This window comes from Aquarana catesbeiana, linkage group LG03 (genome assembly GCF_042186555.1).
Source record: "Aquarana catesbeiana isolate 2022-GZ linkage group LG03, ASM4218655v1, whole genome shotgun sequence".
Taxonomy (NCBI): domain Eukaryota; kingdom Metazoa; phylum Chordata; class Amphibia; order Anura; family Ranidae; genus Aquarana; species Aquarana catesbeiana.
The window spans coordinates 676,966,471-676,984,144 of record NC_133326.1 but is presented as its reverse complement, the minus strand read 5'-3'; the positions used below and the strand labels follow the sequence as shown (position 1 = coordinate 676,984,144).

General features: G+C 42.9%; 1 protein-coding gene across 1 annotated transcript in view; it reads right to left on the bottom strand.

The window, feature by feature from the left end:
* Positions 1-263: 263 nt before the first annotated feature.
* LOC141134734 (amine sulfotransferase-like) overlaps positions 264-17,674 on the bottom strand; it is a 38,494-nt gene continuing 21,083 nt past the window's right edge. The window contains exons 4-7 of the mRNA XM_073624170.1: positions 9,955-10,081; positions 7,203-7,297; positions 6,866-7,046; positions 264-1,562 (exon numbers count right to left, since the gene is read on the bottom strand). Of these exons, the coding sequence (XP_073480271.1) occupies positions 1,423-1,562; positions 6,866-7,046; positions 7,203-7,297; positions 9,955-10,081 (543 nt within the window). The 3' untranslated portion in view covers positions 264-1,422. The remainder of the gene's footprint in view (positions 1,563-6,865; positions 7,047-7,202; positions 7,298-9,954; positions 10,082-17,674) is intronic.

Sequence of the window (17,674 nt, the reverse complement as noted above, 5' to 3'; positions counted from 1 at the left end):
TTAGTGTCTTGATCAGCGCCTGTTGCCTGTGTCCTAGGGCGGGTTGCAACACAGACAAAACACACCCTTCAACACAGCCACAAGCCCCTCTGCAACAGCGAGGCATAATGTAACAACTACAGTGTCCACCTCCGCTCTGTGAATAGCTTTCAATTGTGTCCGTGAAATTCCCTCTCCTGTCGAAAAAAGCCTCCTGTGATGTACGCATTCACCATGGTCACGTCACTCCAGCTGATCAGGAAATCAGCTGGAGTGCGGCTCCGTCCTGCACATGCGTGGGCACTTTTCAACGGAGGGCACATATTGATAGAACACCGGCAGTACTCATGCAGCCCCAGGCCATGACACTCCCACCACCATGCTTGACTGTAGGCAAGACACACTTGTCTTTGTACTCCTCACCTGTCTGCCTCCATCTGAACCAAATAAGTTTATCTTGGTCTCATCAGACCACAGGACATGGTTCCAGTAGGTTAAAGGCAAAGTGCCCGGTCTTAAAGACTTGTAGGGTGGTGTAAGCTTTGAAGCCAACTAGTGGATTAATTTGCAGTGGAGCAGCCAGAAAGAGTCGTTACCTGCTTTGTTGCAGATAAAGCGCATGTGATCTCTTTTTTTGGATTTTTATATCTGGTAAGGGGCTTTGCATGTGGACAGCACCTGAAAACTGGAGCAATTTTATTGCAAATTTGATCAGCGCTATGAGCACCTTTGATCACATATTGGAATGTGAGTTGGGACATTTATCATATACATTTGTTCAATATAGCCCTTTATACATATATTGATTTGTCATTGAGATAATGTTTCCTTTGGACACTTGATTCACTTGCACCTTGGATTTAAAGGGACATGCACATTTTTAATTAAGCAGCTATTGTTGCTGAGGTGTGGCTATTCTGTGCACTGATATATACTATATATGGCCTGGGAGTGGTAAAAACAGGTGGTTAATCAGGTGGGAGCCACTAAGAGCCGGATTACACAGGGGCTGCTTTAAGGTTGTCCGACTCTGAAGCCGCCTCACACAGCGCGACCTCAGCTCGGCTTGTAAACAACTTCTTTAATAGAAGTTAATGCAAGTCGTGCTGAAGTCGCCCCAAAGTAGTGCAGGAACCTTTTTTCTTAAGTCGGAGCGACTTGAGTCGCTCCTATTAGAACGGTTCCATTGCACAGAATGGAGCATGACTTGTCAGTCAACTAAGTCACCTGACAAGTCGCCCCTTTGTGAACCGGGTCTAAGAGTATTGAGACACACTGAAGATTTATAAGAAGTATCAGTTATTTAGCAGGTTTTGGTGTACAGTTCCCCATCAATAAGCAGGGCTCATAGGCACAGGCAGCTGGAAAGATTAGTGTGTAATAGCTTATTTGCAGGTACAGTTTTTAATTAAGCAACAAAGTTGCATTAGATACTCAGCAACATCATTCTATCATGCTTGCTTCCTCATCATTGATGTCCCAGAAGAACTTGAGAGGTAGACCCTTCATCTTTTCCTTATAAACGATGTCAAACTTCTCACTTTGCGCCACTGTCATTTTGTTTTTCCAGTCACCAACAGTGCCTGATGAAGAGCAATGGGAGATGTTTATACAGATGGCAGTGAGCAACGCAAAGCAAATTTAGCAAAGCGCCACATAATTGAACAGAAAAGTCATGAGTTCTATTTTGCACACCTTGGGTAGGTTACATGTTGATGAGATCTGCTTGACAATAATTCATAGAAGAGGGTAATGATTTGCATGTGCCTACACGGGCAGCACCAAAGTTCATAATGTACACTTTTTCCTTTGTCTGAATTCCACTAAATAATTGTGAGTAAAGACAGTGGGGCATGCAGGCATGATACAACCACCTGGTTGTCTAATAAATGTACAGAATGCCCACCAAAAAAATAAATTTCCTACTTGTGAAGACCTCTGCTTTAAGACGCCAAGTCAGGTTTTAGGCATCCTCTGCAACAAAAATGTAACTTTTGGTGAGATACTTCCTAGAGATTTCTTACTACTTTTTCATTAAGAAGGTGATTCTTGAAAGAATCTCCAAAGAATTTATTGAAAGAATTAACAGCACAGAATGTACAGCACAATCCTATCCTCACGTCAGCACAAAATGGGTTAACTTCTCCTCTGGAACCCACAGGACCACCTCTTCCTAGCTTCCTAGCTTCCAAGCTCAATAAAAGACAGTCCCCTCCCAAACTGAAGTGTTCGATAACTGAGCCTGCGACAGGCCACTAGGGAGGGAATCCTGTGCTGACGTGAGGATAGGCCAGGAAAGGAAACTGATGGTAAGTATCTGAAAACAATTTTTTTCCTGGCCCAACTCATGTCAGAACACAATGGGATATAACATAGCAGAATAAATGCACAGGAGAGAACACATGAAAAGAGACACTGACAATCAAAGAAAAGCTGCTAAAGACACAAAGAATTTCTCTCTTGTCCTAAACTTTGTCAAACTTGCTGACCACATGCCTAGCTTGCAAGGTCAAACGAAGTCCACGCAAAAACTTTAGCTTGCCATCTTACCCCAAAGGCTGCCTGCCACCCCTCTGGTCGAATGAGCTTGCACCTGTTTCGGAACAGAAAGGCCTACTTCCTGGATGTCAATCGAATCACTCTGGTAATCCAATAGAAGATGACTCTTGAGGACTTGATGGCAAAATGAAAAGATTGTCCACTTTCCTCACATTATTTGACCTTTGCAAGTACACTGTTAGCAACTTGACCATGTGTAAGGAACTGAAGTCTTCCTGCTTTGTACTCAGTGACTCTTGTGTGAACGGACTGCTTCTCAGTTTTCCTCGAAACTGGATACCACTTTAGAAATAAGCTTTGAAGATGGACATAGTAACATGATTTTTTAGTAAAAAAAAATCAAAACACAAAAGGGCCCTTTGCAGGTAAGTGCTGCAATCTACAGCATCCTTCGGTCTGAGGTAGTTGCTGTCAGAACAACAAATTTTAGTGTGAGGAACCTCAACAGAAATGAAACTATTGGAGAAAAGGGTCCCTGCACCAGTGCTTTCAGAACCAAGCCTAAATCCAACAAAGAGAACAAGGATTTCCTTGGGGGGTGATACAGTATACAGATTGTCACCTGCAAGAAGATTATAGTCAATGGCTCTTCCACTCATCTGCCACCTGTGAAATATGATAAGGTAGGAGATATGTACTTTAATGGAGTTGTATGTCAGACCAGCTGCCCTGTGTGGGAATCTGGGGGATGCAGATTGTCCTAGTGAGGAGAAGATGGTCGGTGGTGGGTCCTATGTTTTCTTCAGTGTTCGTGTTTAGGGCTTCTGCTTCTAAAATAGTGCAACACCATAATTTGTGGTCCTTGGGCACTCTTTTAAAAACATGTCCCATATTGCCCCCTCCTACTTTTCCCTAGTTTTCTGTGCCACTAACAGTTGTGGCAAGCTCATATCTGCACATAATATATGAAGAAAATCATATAAATCTCTCACCAAAACCAGGTACACTGTCTCTTTAAGACCCCTCTGTTCTCATCCACTTATTTCAGAAGTAGTAGCAGGCAAGCCCAGGCAGCACTTCCACAGGCAGACAAGAGACACAGTCAGAATCTGAGACAAAAAACAGTCAGACTGCCCAACCTACAGGACCACACAGCACAGCAGGGGAGCCAGGGGAGCACATCTAAAGGCAGACAGGAGACAGTCAGAATCTGATTGTATAGTCAATAGACCTTCACTGAGTAGGCATTGTTACAGTAGAGTCATTTTTCCATAAATAAATATGATAAATACACCTTCAACTACATACAGTATGCAAAATGGCATTAGAGAGATGGTTATTTAGGAAGAACAAGCAAGGTGGGCGCAGCTCTAATTCCAGTGAGTTCAGATCTGGATACATTAAAAGGGTGATTATACGCAAGTGCTAGCGTTGTAGCCAGTGGTCCCATATTTTATTGTATTTGGAGGGACAGTCTCTATGAAGATAAATATGTTTTTTGTGGGGTTGCGTGCCGTATTGGACCTTTGGGGCAGCTGTAAGAGATGACTCTCAGGAGCCGGGCTTTGATCCATAGGTGTGGTGGTTGGTTTGTCTGGGATTAGGCCCCAGCATTGTAGGATCTGCAGGCCATCTTGGAGTGATGCGACTATGTGTTTAGATCAATTGTATCCATTGGACATGGTGGTTGCGTAGCGCTTTGGTAATAGTGTTGAGCTGTCTATGGCGGCTTAAGGTGTGTTGAGAGAGGTCTGTGAATAATTGTACCTGACCATATGGGTCTGGTAGTGTACCCATGTGTCTTGCTTCCTGCATGAGCTGTTCTTTCACATGGTAGAAGTGAATTCCCAGGATCACATCTCTAGGCACTGACTCTGATAGGAATGGTGGTTTGGGGAGCCTATGGATGCAATCTATGGTCAGTTCAATATTTTTCAAATCAGGGAGCAAGACCTTGACTAAGCCACGCACATATTGGGATAGATCAAAATTGGGTACAGATTCGAGTACGCCACAAATTTTAAGATTATTTTGGCGCAATCTGTCCTCAAGGTTGGACGATTTATCTTTGATTCACTTATCCTCCATTTGTTTATCTTGAGAATCAATGATATCATTGACCGTAGTGGTGATGTCACCTAGGTTAGATTCTATACAGGACATTCTCTCCTCAACCACTGACATTTTGTTATCAAAGTTGTGCATGAAGGAGAACATGTCTGCCTGCAGAGAGCTCCTCTGGGACATCAGCATGTCTTTTAATGTGGAGTCTAGCAGTGGTGGTGGTAGTGGTGGTGCGCCTGGAGGAGGCTGCTTTACCGCAATGCAATGGGCGTGCTCCACAACGAATGTGGAGAAGGCCTCCCTGCCATAGGTGTTGATCAGCAGGTTCTCCAAAAAGAAGGCCTGGTCAGAGCCCTCTGCACCTTCCAGAAGACTGATAAACCAGAGGTTACTGCGGCCCAGTCTATTCTCCAAGTCATCCTGTTTCTGTAGTAGTTGATGCAGTTGCTTTTGCATACGGTCCGAAGAGCTTTTGTAGCAGGGACAGGGCATCTTTCACCGACTGATTCTCGTCTCTGACTGTCCCAGAGTTTTCAGAAATTTTGATCAAAGAGATATCCACTTTTACCGCATCAATTTTAGTAGTGAGAATTGCTTAACAGGAGGATATAGCCTCCAGCACTTTTGTTGTGTCTGCTGCTGACTGGTCTGTATCTGACAAGGATAGATGCAATCTTCCCCGACCTGTTCCCAACCTTGTCGTCAGAACTTATCGAGCTTGGAGCTAGTCTTTGGTGCCTTCTGAGGTAGGGACATATTGAGCAGATATATTGGGCACCCCAGGAGTGGTGTAAGGTGTGCAAACAGAGGATTTAGTTGCAGGATATAGGAGAAAAAGAAAGAGGTGCAAGCAGAGCTCCTCTTACAATAATCTTATTCCATGCCGCTTCTAAAGGGATGCAGACACTGCCAATTTTCTCATCAGAACACTGAAAGTGCATCAGCTAATTATAAAAAACCAGTCCCTCCCTATTCAGAATCATTCTGCACGGGATATGGTGCAACAAACAGATGTTTCTTCGGATCAGAAACAGGTGGGAATCTGCAAAGTTTGGTAGCCTCCCTGACGGTTTTCCCGAGTGTGGCTCGGGGTTAAATTTCAGCACCATTAGCGGTAACCCCGAGCCACACTCGGGAATTACATTGCAGGATCCTGGTGCGGCGTTATTTACCTTGTCCCCAGGATCCTGCGATGTCCCCCGCTGTGTCTGCGGGCTTTGTCCTCCTCCGAAGCCTCTCTGTGCCAGGCTCTGCTCCCTGCGAGTGTCACGACGCACGAGGGCGGAGCCTGGCGACAAATTTTAAAAAAAGTAAAAATCATAACACATACATTACTGTAATCTTACACATTACAGTACTGTATGAAATTATTTCACATCCCTTTTGTCCAATGCCCTGCATGCAGTTTTATATTATATATACTGTACTTTCTGCCCAGAAACTTAAGAATGTCCATAGCAACCAAAAAGTTTCCCTTTATGTCAAAAGTGGCTTTAGACCAGCTAGAAAACAGCGATAGTAAATTAGAACACTTGCAGAATTGAGCGATAGTGAATCGTGGGGAAATTTATTTTATTATTATTATATTATTATTTTTTTTATTTATATTTATTTAGTATATTATAATTTATGTTTTTGTGTTTCAGACCTCATCATATCCGGGGTATCTACTAGACTCTTGGTGGACAGATTTAAGTGTGTTATTCTTAAGAATTACAGGCCTACAATATAAAACGCCAAATTTCCATGCAAAATAATGGTACCACTTTCAGCATCTAAAATCCGAAATTATCATACCGCCAGGGAGGTTAAAATACTTGCAGCATAAATTGATCATCCAGAGAGGATTATTTTTTCTCAACAAATGTGGAATTACTCTTTAAGTCTGCCAGAGTGTCATTGAGGTTGATTTACTAAAGAAAAATAGAAAGTTCACTTTGCAAGAGGAGTTGCATTTTGCAAGGCAATTTTCCCCAGAGCTTAGTAAATAAGGCAAAGCCCTGCTCCAATCATATGTGAGGAAATATTGTGTATGTGTTTTTTTTTTTGTTTGGTTTTTATTTTTTCTTGCTTGCACATGATTGGATATTCTTTGCAAAGTGAAACTTCACCAACCAAAAAAACTTAGCTCTGGGGTATATTCAGTGGCAAAGTAAACAGCCTGTTTGCCTTTAGTAAATCAATCCCATTTCACCTGAAAAGTTGACCTACGATACCAGATTTCTTCTGCAGGTGTCTGAAATTGCAGGTCCTGCAGGCAAAATCCCTCTCAACCCGTTACTCTTTCATATTTGTTAACTGAAATAACTTAACAAAACTTTACCTTTGCGAAGAAAGTCTCCTTTTTCAAAGTCCAAGTACTTCTTTTCAATAAATTCATAATTAGCAAGAGGATCTTGTTTCATTGTTCTGAATGATGACTTCTCCACCACTGTATCTAGTGCTTGGTCATCAAGTTTGATTTCCAGAAAGTTGCATATTTTTATTACAGCTGATCTAAGATCCTAAGACAAATTGAATATTGTAAAATGCGTTCAGAAAAAGAACACAACACAATGTACAGTATATTTAAATTGGTAATGGCGGCAGAATAATTTATTTTCATCTGTAAAAGCACAAATCCACCAGGTATCAAATAGCAGCAATTAGGTAGTACTTGCTTTTTTCATCTCCTCATAAGTCATAAAAAGAATATTGTAGTCCTCTTTGTGGGTGTGCCAGCCTCTAAGATGATCAAACCATGACCCGCCAATCACTGTAAAATAAAGGAATATTCCCAAGATTTTATAATGTATAGTAAACAAATTCAAAATGTGTGATATCATGTGCTTTCTACAATTTAAAGCGGCCCTTTGGTATTGTTTGTGCGACCCTTGAAGCCCCTGCAGACACGACTCTACAGTATCTCACAAAAGTGAGTACACCCCTCACATTTTTGTAAATATTTTATTCTATCTTTTCATGTGACAACACTAAAGAAATGACACTTTGCTACAATGTAAAGTAGTGAGTGTACAGCTTGTATAACAGTGTAAATTTGCTGTCCCCTCAAAATAACTCAACACACAGCCATTAATGTCTAAACCGCTGGCAACAAAAGTGAGTACACCCATAAGTGAAAATGTCCAAATTGGGCCCAATTAGCCATTTTCCCTCCCCAGTGTCATGTGACTCATTAGTGTTACAACCAGGTGAGGAGTACAAGGACAAGTGTTTCTTGCCTACAGTCAAGCATGGTAGTGTCATGGTCTGGGGCTGCATGAGTGCTGCCAGCACTGGGGAGCTACAGTTCATTGAGAGAACCATGAATGCCAACATGTAATATGACATACTGAAGCAGAGCATGATCCCCTCCCTTCTAAGACTGGGCCGCAGGGCAGTATTCCAAACATGATAACGACCCCAGACACACCTCCAAGACGACCACTGCCTTGCTAAAGAAGCTGAGGGTAAGGGTGATGGACTGGCCAAGCATGTCTCCAGACCTAAACCCTATTGAGCATCTGTGGGGCATCCTCAAACCGAAGGTGGTGGAGCGCAAGGTCACTAACATCCACCAGCTCTGTTATGTCATCATGGAGGAGTGGAAGAGGACTCCAGTGGCAACCTGTGAAGCTCTGGTGAACTCCAAGTCCAAGAGGGTTAAGGCAGTGCTGGAAAATAATGATAGTCACACAAAATATTGACACTTTAGGCCCAATTTGGACATTTTCACTTAGGGGTGTACTTACTTTTGTTGCCAACGGTTTAGACATTAATGGCTGTGTGTTAAGTTATTTTGAGGGGACAGCAAATTTACATTGTTATAAAAGCTGTGCACTCACTACTTTACATTGTAGCAAAGTGTCATTTCTTCAATGTTGTCAGCCAGCGGTTTAGACATTAACCACTTGCTGCCCTCCCACCCTGACGGCCTCCCACCCTGACGGCAGGGCGGTGCGGCTCTCGTTCTGGGTGGACGTCATATGACAGCTTCCCAGAACGACCGCTGTCGTTCTCGTTGCTAGGGCACGGTGCGACCCCAATCTCTGTAAAGAGCCGCGGCTCTTTAACCATGTGATCGGCTGTGTCCAATCACAGCTGGTCACATGTAAACACGGAGATGCCGGTAATCGGCGCTTCTTGCCTCACACTGACAGAGTGTGAGGAGAGGAGAGCCGATCAGCGGCATCTCCTCGCAGAGGACATCTAGGAATGTAATCAGGGCACTGATTATCAGTGCCCTGTATTCAATTAAGTGACAACAAGTGTCAGCAATCAGTGGCCATTAGTGATGCCAGTCAGTGCTGGCTATCACTGCTGCCCATCAATGTCCATCAATGCCGTCTATCCATGCCACTTATCTGTGCCCACCAGTGCCGCCTATCAGTGTCCACCACTGCCACCCATCAGTGCCGCCTATCAGTGCTCATCAGTGCCACATATTAGTGCCCATAAGTGCGACATATTCGTGCCGCTTCACAAGTGCCATCTAATCAGTGCCCATAAGTGCCACCTCATCAGTGCCCATCAGTGAAGGAGAAAAATTTATTTACAAAATTTACTGACAGAAACTAAGAACATTTTTTTTTTTTTTTTTTTTAATTTTCAGTCTTTTTTTGGGGGAAAAAAATTCAAAAAACAGAAGTGATTAAACACCACAAAAATAAAGCTCTATTTGTGTGAAGAAAATGATAAAAATTTCACATGGTTAGACAGTGTAGATTTACTGCGCAATTGGGCAGGAAGGGGGTGTAAGTGCCCTATATTGAGGTGATTAATGGATGTGTGTTGAGTTATTTTGAGGGGACAGCAAATTTACACTGTTATACAAGCTGTACACTCACTACTTTACATTGTAGCAAAGTGTCATTTCTTCAGTGTTGTCACATGAAAAGATATAATAAAATATTTACAAAAATGTGAGGGGTGTACTCACTTTTGTCAGATACTGTATGTTTCCCTTTCCCTCTACCTTGTTATAGCAGTGATTTCTAGCAGCCTCATGTAATATGTTTCCAGTCCATGACTGTCTCCTGAAGCATGTTCCCAATCTCTAACAACTCCTATATGACCATCTCCTGTTTTATGTCTGCAGTCTCAGACCATCATGTGTATTATGTCCCTATTCTCTGACCATTTCTTGTAAGATGTCTAATCATACTATTTATCCTGGGGACCACTGCCATTAGGAGAGAAATCTAGGGGAACCCAGCATTTAATGGTTGTCACTGGAACATGAATAGAGGCAATATTTCTCAAAAGGGACACTTCTGCCAACAACGATCAAAGGTTCAAACCCTTCCCATACTATCCAAAACTAGAAAATAATCATTTAAATATAAAATTAGTTTTTTTTAAAAGTTACCGTAGTGCAAATATGTGATCAGAGGGTACTGTATTCAGTAGATACAATATTTATTAGTGAACTACCTCTCCCAGACAAGAACAGATCCAAGAATGTTTCCCACTGCAACTTGATTTGTAACTGGGTATATAATTCATGGAAGTGATACATTGACACCAAGACATCTTTTGGATTTCTGCTCAAATAGATAATCTGAAAGCATAAAAAAGAAAAAAAAATATAGTTTCAAACCAGCCCTGCTGTTGCGAGTCCCGGATACAAGCTACGTATCAATTGGACTTTATCCTTATCAGAATATATGCATTTGGGTCAAGTCTCTCCTGTAAATAAGTTACAATGTTGATGTGTGGTGGATCTGAAGTATTGCTTGGCTAATGTTTTCCTCCAATTTTCTACAGATCAACATAAAAAGGGACTCTACAGTACTCTAAAAGATAGCTGCTGGAAATGGCAGATGGCTCCTCCACCTTAGGGGTGCACTTGGGTTCCATGAGGGACTGGGAGCCTAAGGATTCTTAACTGGACTGTTAGCCTTGTAAGAATCTTTGCCAATCTAGGACTATATGTAATACCTCTTGTGGATTATTTGCCAATCATGGACACTTGTCTTTAATGGATACTAAAGGACTATCTGCTGGTATTCAGGTATGACTACCCAATGATTACTAAAGAACCTTTTACAGGAATTCATATGAGAAGCTGACTGATTACTTCCTTTAGTAAAGTTACTGATAACTGTTTCATTCCTGGTCTGAAGTCTAGTCTTATCCTGCGTACACACGGTTGGACTTTTCATCTACAAAAGTCTGACAGCCCGTCCGACAGACTTTTGGCGGACTTTCAACGGACTTTCTAATGACCGGACTTGCCTACACACGATCACACCAAAGTCCCACGGATTCGTACCTGATGACGTACACCGGACTAAAATAAGGAAGTTGATAGCCAGTAGCCAATAGCTGCCCTAGCGTTGTTTTTTGTCCGTCGGACTAGCATACAGACGAGCGGATTTCTGGGTCCGGTGGAGTTACGACGTAAAGATTTGAAGCATGTTCCAAATCTAAAGTCCGTCAGATTTGCGACTGGAAAAGTCAGCTGAAGGTCTGGTGAAGCCCACACACGATCGTATTGTTCGCCGGATTTGGTCCGTCGGCAAGTCCGACCGTGTGTACGTGGCATTAAGCAGTGTATTGCATGGCATATCCAAAGAACAGGGCTTGTAACAAGCGGACTGTAGGATAGAGTACACTTTAGTCCAGCATGTAGTCTGCTGTCTAGCGTAGGCTATATTGCCATTTCTAGGGAAAACAATATATTTGTCATAGCTTAACCACTTGCCGGCCAACCACAGTATATATACTGCGGCAGGTTGGCTCTCCTGCGCAATCCGCTGTACCTGTACGTCGATCCATGCATGTTAAACTGCAGGCGCGCGTCTGCGGTTTCCCAAGGACTTGATGTCCACCAGCGTCCTGCAAACGCGGTACGCAGAGGCAGAACGGGGATGTGCCTATGTAAATAAGGCAGATCCCCGTTCTGTCAGGGGACATCATGGAGATCTGCTGTTTCCAGTGGATCGGGAACAGCGGTCTCTGTAGTGTTCCAGTGAGTCCATCCCCCACACAGTTAAAAAACACCCAGGGAACACAGTTAACCCCTTGATCACCCCCTAGTGTTAACCCCTTCCCTGCCAGTGTCATTTATACCTTAATCAGTGCATTTTTATATCAATGTAATAATGTCACTGGTCCCTAAAAAATGTCACTTGGGGTCAGATTTGTCTGCCACAATGTCGCAGTCCTGCTAAAAATTGCAGATCGCCGCCATTACCAGTAAAAACATTAAAAAATAAATTAATGCCATAAATCTAGGGTCGATACCCTATTTTGTAGACACTATAACTTTCGCGCAAACCAATCAATATATGCTTATTGTGATTTTGTTTACCAAAACTATGTAGCAGAATACATATTGGCCTAAACTGATGAATAATTTATTTTTGTTTTTATGAATTTTTTTGGATATGTATTACTGCAGAAAGTAAAAAATATATGTTTTTTCCCAAAATTGACGGTCTTTTTTGTTTATAGCACAAAAAGAAAAACCTCAGAGGTGATCAAATACCACCAAAAGAAAGTTCTGATTGTGGGAAGAAATGGACATACATTTATTAGGGTACAGTATCGCAGGACCGCGCAATTGTCAGTTAAAAAGACGCAGTGCCATATCGCAAAAAATGGCCGGGTCATTAAAGGTGTAAAACCTTCAGGGGCTAAAGTGGTTAAGCAGCCAACCAGCCAGGGAATAGGTGACTGGCATAGGGTGACATTTACTCTGGTAATGAAGGGGTGTTGTCCCCTTCACTAGCAGGCTGCAGCCAGCTCCCTGTGTTATGGGACTGGACCTGCGGCACAGAGTACCTAGGGACCTAGCCTAGGAGTTATGGGACAGATGTAGAGGGGAGAGAAAGAGAGAGAACAAGCACGTAGTTACAGAGTGTAGTTCAGTCCCTGTATCTATTGGTAACTGTGGACGTGTCACTGGGAGTAAGGTGACAAGTATTTCCTGGTTGGTGTGTACCAGTGCAGGCGCTGCAGCACTGGTTTCTACATGACGCACCTGGGAGTTGGTGTTTTCTAACTGTAGTGTTGTCTAGTGTGCTTAGTGCTAACAGTACAGTCGGTTAGCCATGGGTTAATTCAGGGTTAACTGTGTTCATTGTGGCTCTCTTCTAAGCCTGGAGTTATCCCTTAATGCTGAATTTACTATGAAAGTAAACTTCTGCCTAGAACGTAGGCAATTAGCAAGTGTAGTTCTATTGTCCCCCACTTGCCCCAGGTGGGTGTGTGTGCGTATACAGTTGTGCTCATACGTTTACATACCCTGGCAGAATTTATGATTTCTTAGCCATTTTTCAGAGAATATGAATGATAACTCAAAAACTTTTCTTTCACTCATGGTTAGTGTTTGACTGAAGCCATTTATTATCAGTCAACTGTGTTTACTCTTTTTAAATCATAATGACAACAGAAACGACCCAAATGAACCTGATGAAAAGTTTACATACCCTAGTTCTTAATACCATGTATTGCCCCCTTTAACATCAGTGACAGCTTGAAATCTTTTTTGGTATTTGTGGATGAGGCTCTTTATCTTCTCAGATGGTAAAGCTGTCCATTCCTCTTGGCAAAAAGCCTCCAGTTCCTGTAAATTCTTGGGCTGTCTTGCGTGAACTGCACGTTTGAGATCTCCCCAGAGTGGCTCAATGATATTGAGGTCAGGAGACTGAAATGGCCACTCCTTCACTTTATTCTCCTGTAGCCAATGACAGGTCGACTTGGCCTTGTGTTTTGGATAATTGTCATGTTAGAATGTCCAAGTACGTCCCATGCACAGCTTCCTGGCTGATGAATGCAAATGTTCCTCCAGTATTTTTGGATAACATACTGCATTCATCTTGCCATTAATTTTGACCAAATTTCCTGTGCCTTTGTAGCTCACACATCCCCAAAACATCAGCGATCCACCTCCGTGTTTCACAGTAGGAATGGTGTACCTTTTATCATAGGCCTCGTTGACTCCTCTCCAAATGTAACGTTTATGGTTGTGGCCAAAAAGCTCAATTTTGGTCTCATCATTCCAAATGACTTTGTGCCAGAAGGTTTGAGGCTTGTCTCTGTGCTGTTTGGCATATTGTAAGCGGGATACTTTGTGGCATTTGCATAGTAATGGCTTTCTTCTGGCGACTTGACCATGCAGCCCATTTTTCTTCAAGTGCTTCCCTATTGTGCATCTTGAAACAGCCACACCACATGTTTTCAGAGAGTCCTGTTTTCACCTGAAGTTATTTGTGGGTTTTTCTTTGCATTCTGAACAATTTTCCTGGCAGTTGTGGCTGAAATTTTAGTTAATCTACCTGACCGTGCTTGGGTTTCAACAGAACCCCTCATTTTCCACTTCTTGATTAGAGTTTGAACGCTGCGGTTAGGCATTCTCAATTCCTTGGATATCTTTTTATATCCCTTTCCGGTTTTATACACTTCAACTAACTTTTCCCGCAGATCCTTTGACGATTCTTTTGCTTTCCCCATGACTCAGAATCCAGAAAAACCTGAGCAGCACTGGATGAAAGATGCAAGGGTCTGTCAGGAGTCCAGAAAATGATTGACCTTTTATACACACACTAATTTCAAGCAAACAGATCAGAGGTGAGGATGGTTACCTTTAATAGCCATTCAAACCCCTTAGTGTCAACTTGTGTACATGTTATCAGGCCAAAATCACCAGGGTATGTAAACTTTTGATCAGGGTTATTTGGGTAGTTTCTGTTGTCATTATGATTTTAAAAGAGTAAACACAGTTGATTGATAATAAATGGCTTCTGCCAAACACTAACCATGAGTGAAAGAAAAGTTTTTGTGTTATCATTCATGGCCAAGAAATCATAAATTCTGCCAGGGTATGTAAACTTATGAGCACAACTGTATATACAGTATCTCACAAAAGTGAGTACACCCTTCACATTTTTGTAAATATTTTATTATATCTTTTTATGTGACAACACTAAAGAAATGACACTTTGCTACAATGTAAAGTAGTGAGTGTACAGCTTGTATAACAGTGTAAATTTGCTGTCCCCTCAAAATAACTCAACACACAGCCATTAATGTCTACACCGCTGGCAACAAAAGTAAGTACTCCCCTAAGTGAAATGTCCAAATTGGGCCTAAAGTGTCAATATTTTGTGTGGCCACCATTACTTTCCAGAACTGCCTTAACCCTCTTGGACATGGAGTTCACCAGAGCTTCACAGGCTGCCACTGGAGTCCTCTTCCACTTCTCCATGACATCACAAAGCTGGGGGATGTTAGTGACCTTGCGCTTGCGTTTAAGGATGCCCCACACATGCTCAATAGGGTTTAGGTCTGGAGACATGCTTGGGCAGTCCATCGCCTTTACCCTCAGCTTCTTTAGCAAGGCAGTGGTTGTCTTGGAGGTGAGTTTAGGGTCATTATGTTGGAATACTGCCCTGTGGCCCAGTCTTCAAAGGGAGGGGATCATGCTCTGCTTCAGTATGTCACAGTACATGTTGGCATTCATGGTTCCCTCAATGAACTGTAGCTCCTCAGTGCCAGCAGCACTCATGCAGCCCCAGACTATGACACTCCCACCACCATGCTTGATTGTAGGCAAAACACACTTGTCTTTGTACTCCTCACTTGGTTGCCGCCACACACGTTTGACACCATCTGAACCAAATAAGTTTATCATGATCTCATCAGACCACAAGACATGGTTCTAGTAATCCATGCCCTTAGTCTGCTTGTCTTCAGCAAACTGTTTGCAGGCTTTCTTGTGCATCATCTTTAGAAGAGGCTTCCTTCTGGGATGACAGCCATGCAGACCAATTTGATGCAGTGTGCGGCATATGGTCTGAGCACTGACAGGCTGACCCCTCACCCCTTCAACCTCTGCAGCAATATTGGCAGCTCTCATTTGTCTATTTCCCAAAGACAACCTCTGGATATTAGGCTGAGTATGTGCACTCAACTTCTTTGGTCGACCATGGCGAGGCCTGTTCTGAGTGGAACCTGTCCTGTTAAACTACTGTTGTCTTGGCCAACGTGCTGAAGCTCAGTTTCAGGGACTTGGCAATCTTCTTATAGCCTAGGCCATCTTTATGTAGAGCAACAATTATTTTTTTCAGATCCTCAGAGAGTTCTTTGCCATGGGGTGCCATGTTGAACATCCAGTGACTAGTATGGTGAAACCAGTCAGAGACCAGCACTGCTGGAGCTGAGGGACTCTCCTAGCTGCCGGGGGAAGAACTCCTCCAGTGAGAGTGGGGGGAAGCGAAGGGAAAGGAAAGACAGATTCTGGTGGTAGGGGACTCAATTCTTAGAAGGACAGAGAGGCCAATCTGTAACAAAGACCTGAAGCGCCGAACAGTATGTTGTCTATCGGGCGCTCGGGTTCGGCACATCACGGATCTGGTGGACAAATTATTGGTAGGGGCTGGGGAAGACCCAGCTTTCATGGTGCACGTTGGCACCAATGACAAAGTCAGGGGCAGATGGAGTGTCCTTAAGAATGATTTTAGGGACTTAGGAGCTAAATTGAGGAAAAGGACCTCCAAGGTAATATTCTCAGGAATACTACCGGTACATCGAGCCACACCAGAAAGGCAGAGGGAGATTAGGGAAGTAAACAAGTGGCTGAAGAGCAGGTGTAGTAAGAAGGGGTTTGGGTTCCTGGAGGACTGGGTCGACTTTTCAGTCTATAATCAGTACTATAGAAGGGACTGACTGCACCTAAATGAGGAGGGTGCAGATTAGCTGGGAATGGAGATGCCCAAAAAGTTAGAGCGGTTTTTAAACTAGGCGATGGGGGAGGGTCAAGAGGTAGAGATAGTCAGCATGGGACATATTCCAGAGGGTAGTTTTGGGGACATTAGTGGTAGGTTGACCAAAGCACATAAACCCAAGGTAAGAATAGTAGCAAGTCCTACTTGCAATCTCGGAACACCCAATAAGAGGATAATATGCAACCAGTCTAAACCACGTGGCATGTTCACCAATGCCAGGAGCCTGGTAGACAAGATGGGTGAACTAGAGATACTGTTGTACAAGGAGGATTTGGATTTTGTGGGAATTTCAGAAACCTGGTTCAACAGCTCTCATGATTGGCTGGCAAACATTCAAGGGTATACCCTTTATCTCAAGGATAGAGAGGGTAAAAAAGGGGGAGGGGTATGCCTATATATCAAGAATAATGTACAAGTGAATGTGAGAAATGACATCACTAAGGGAGCTAGGGAGGAGGTGAAATCCTTATGGGTAGAGCTCCAAAGGGATGAAGGTAAGGGGAAAATAATACTGGGAGTATGCTATAGGCCCCCTAACCTGAGGGAGGAAGAGGAGACAGATCTCCTATCACAATTTGGATTAGCAGCAAGGATGGGAAGTGTTATCATAATGGGGGATTTTAACTATCCAAACAGACTGTGTGGAGGGAACCGCACATTCATCTAAGGCTCGCCAGTTCCTAAATGTCATGCAGGACAATTTTATGGGTCAGATGGTAGACGCACCAACTAGAAATAAAGCGTTACTGGATCTACTGATTACCAACAATACAGGCCTGATCACGGATATGGAAATACGGGGCAATTTAGGTAACAGCGATCACAGGTCAATTGGCTTCAGTATAAATCACACAAATAGGAAACATAAGGGGAATACAAAGACACTGAATTTCAGAGCCAACTTCCCTAAACTACGAATCTTGCTAGAAGGCATAAATTGGGATAAAATCTTAGGAACAAAGAACACGCAGGAGAGATGGGTTTGTTTTAAGAGCATATTATATAAGGGCATTAGCCAATGCATCCCATTGGGTAATAAATTTAAAAGAGCGAACAAAAGTCCTGGATGGCTTAACTCCAATGTAAAAATGCATATAAAAGCAAAGGAGAAGGCCTTCAAAAAATACAAGGTTGAGGGATCACCATCAGCATTCAGACTTTATAAAGAATGCAACAAGAAATGTAAGGGTGCAATAAGGATGGCTAAGAACATGAAAGACACATAGCGAAGGAGAGCAAAAAAAATCCCCAAAAAAACTTTAAGTATGTAAACAGAAAAAAGGGAGGACAGACCATATTGCCCCATAAAGAATGAGGAAGGACATCTGGTTACAAAGGATGGGGAGATGGCAAAGGTATTGAATTTATTCTTCTCCTCGGTCTTCATGAGGGAATCGGGGGGGTTCAATAACCAAAACTGC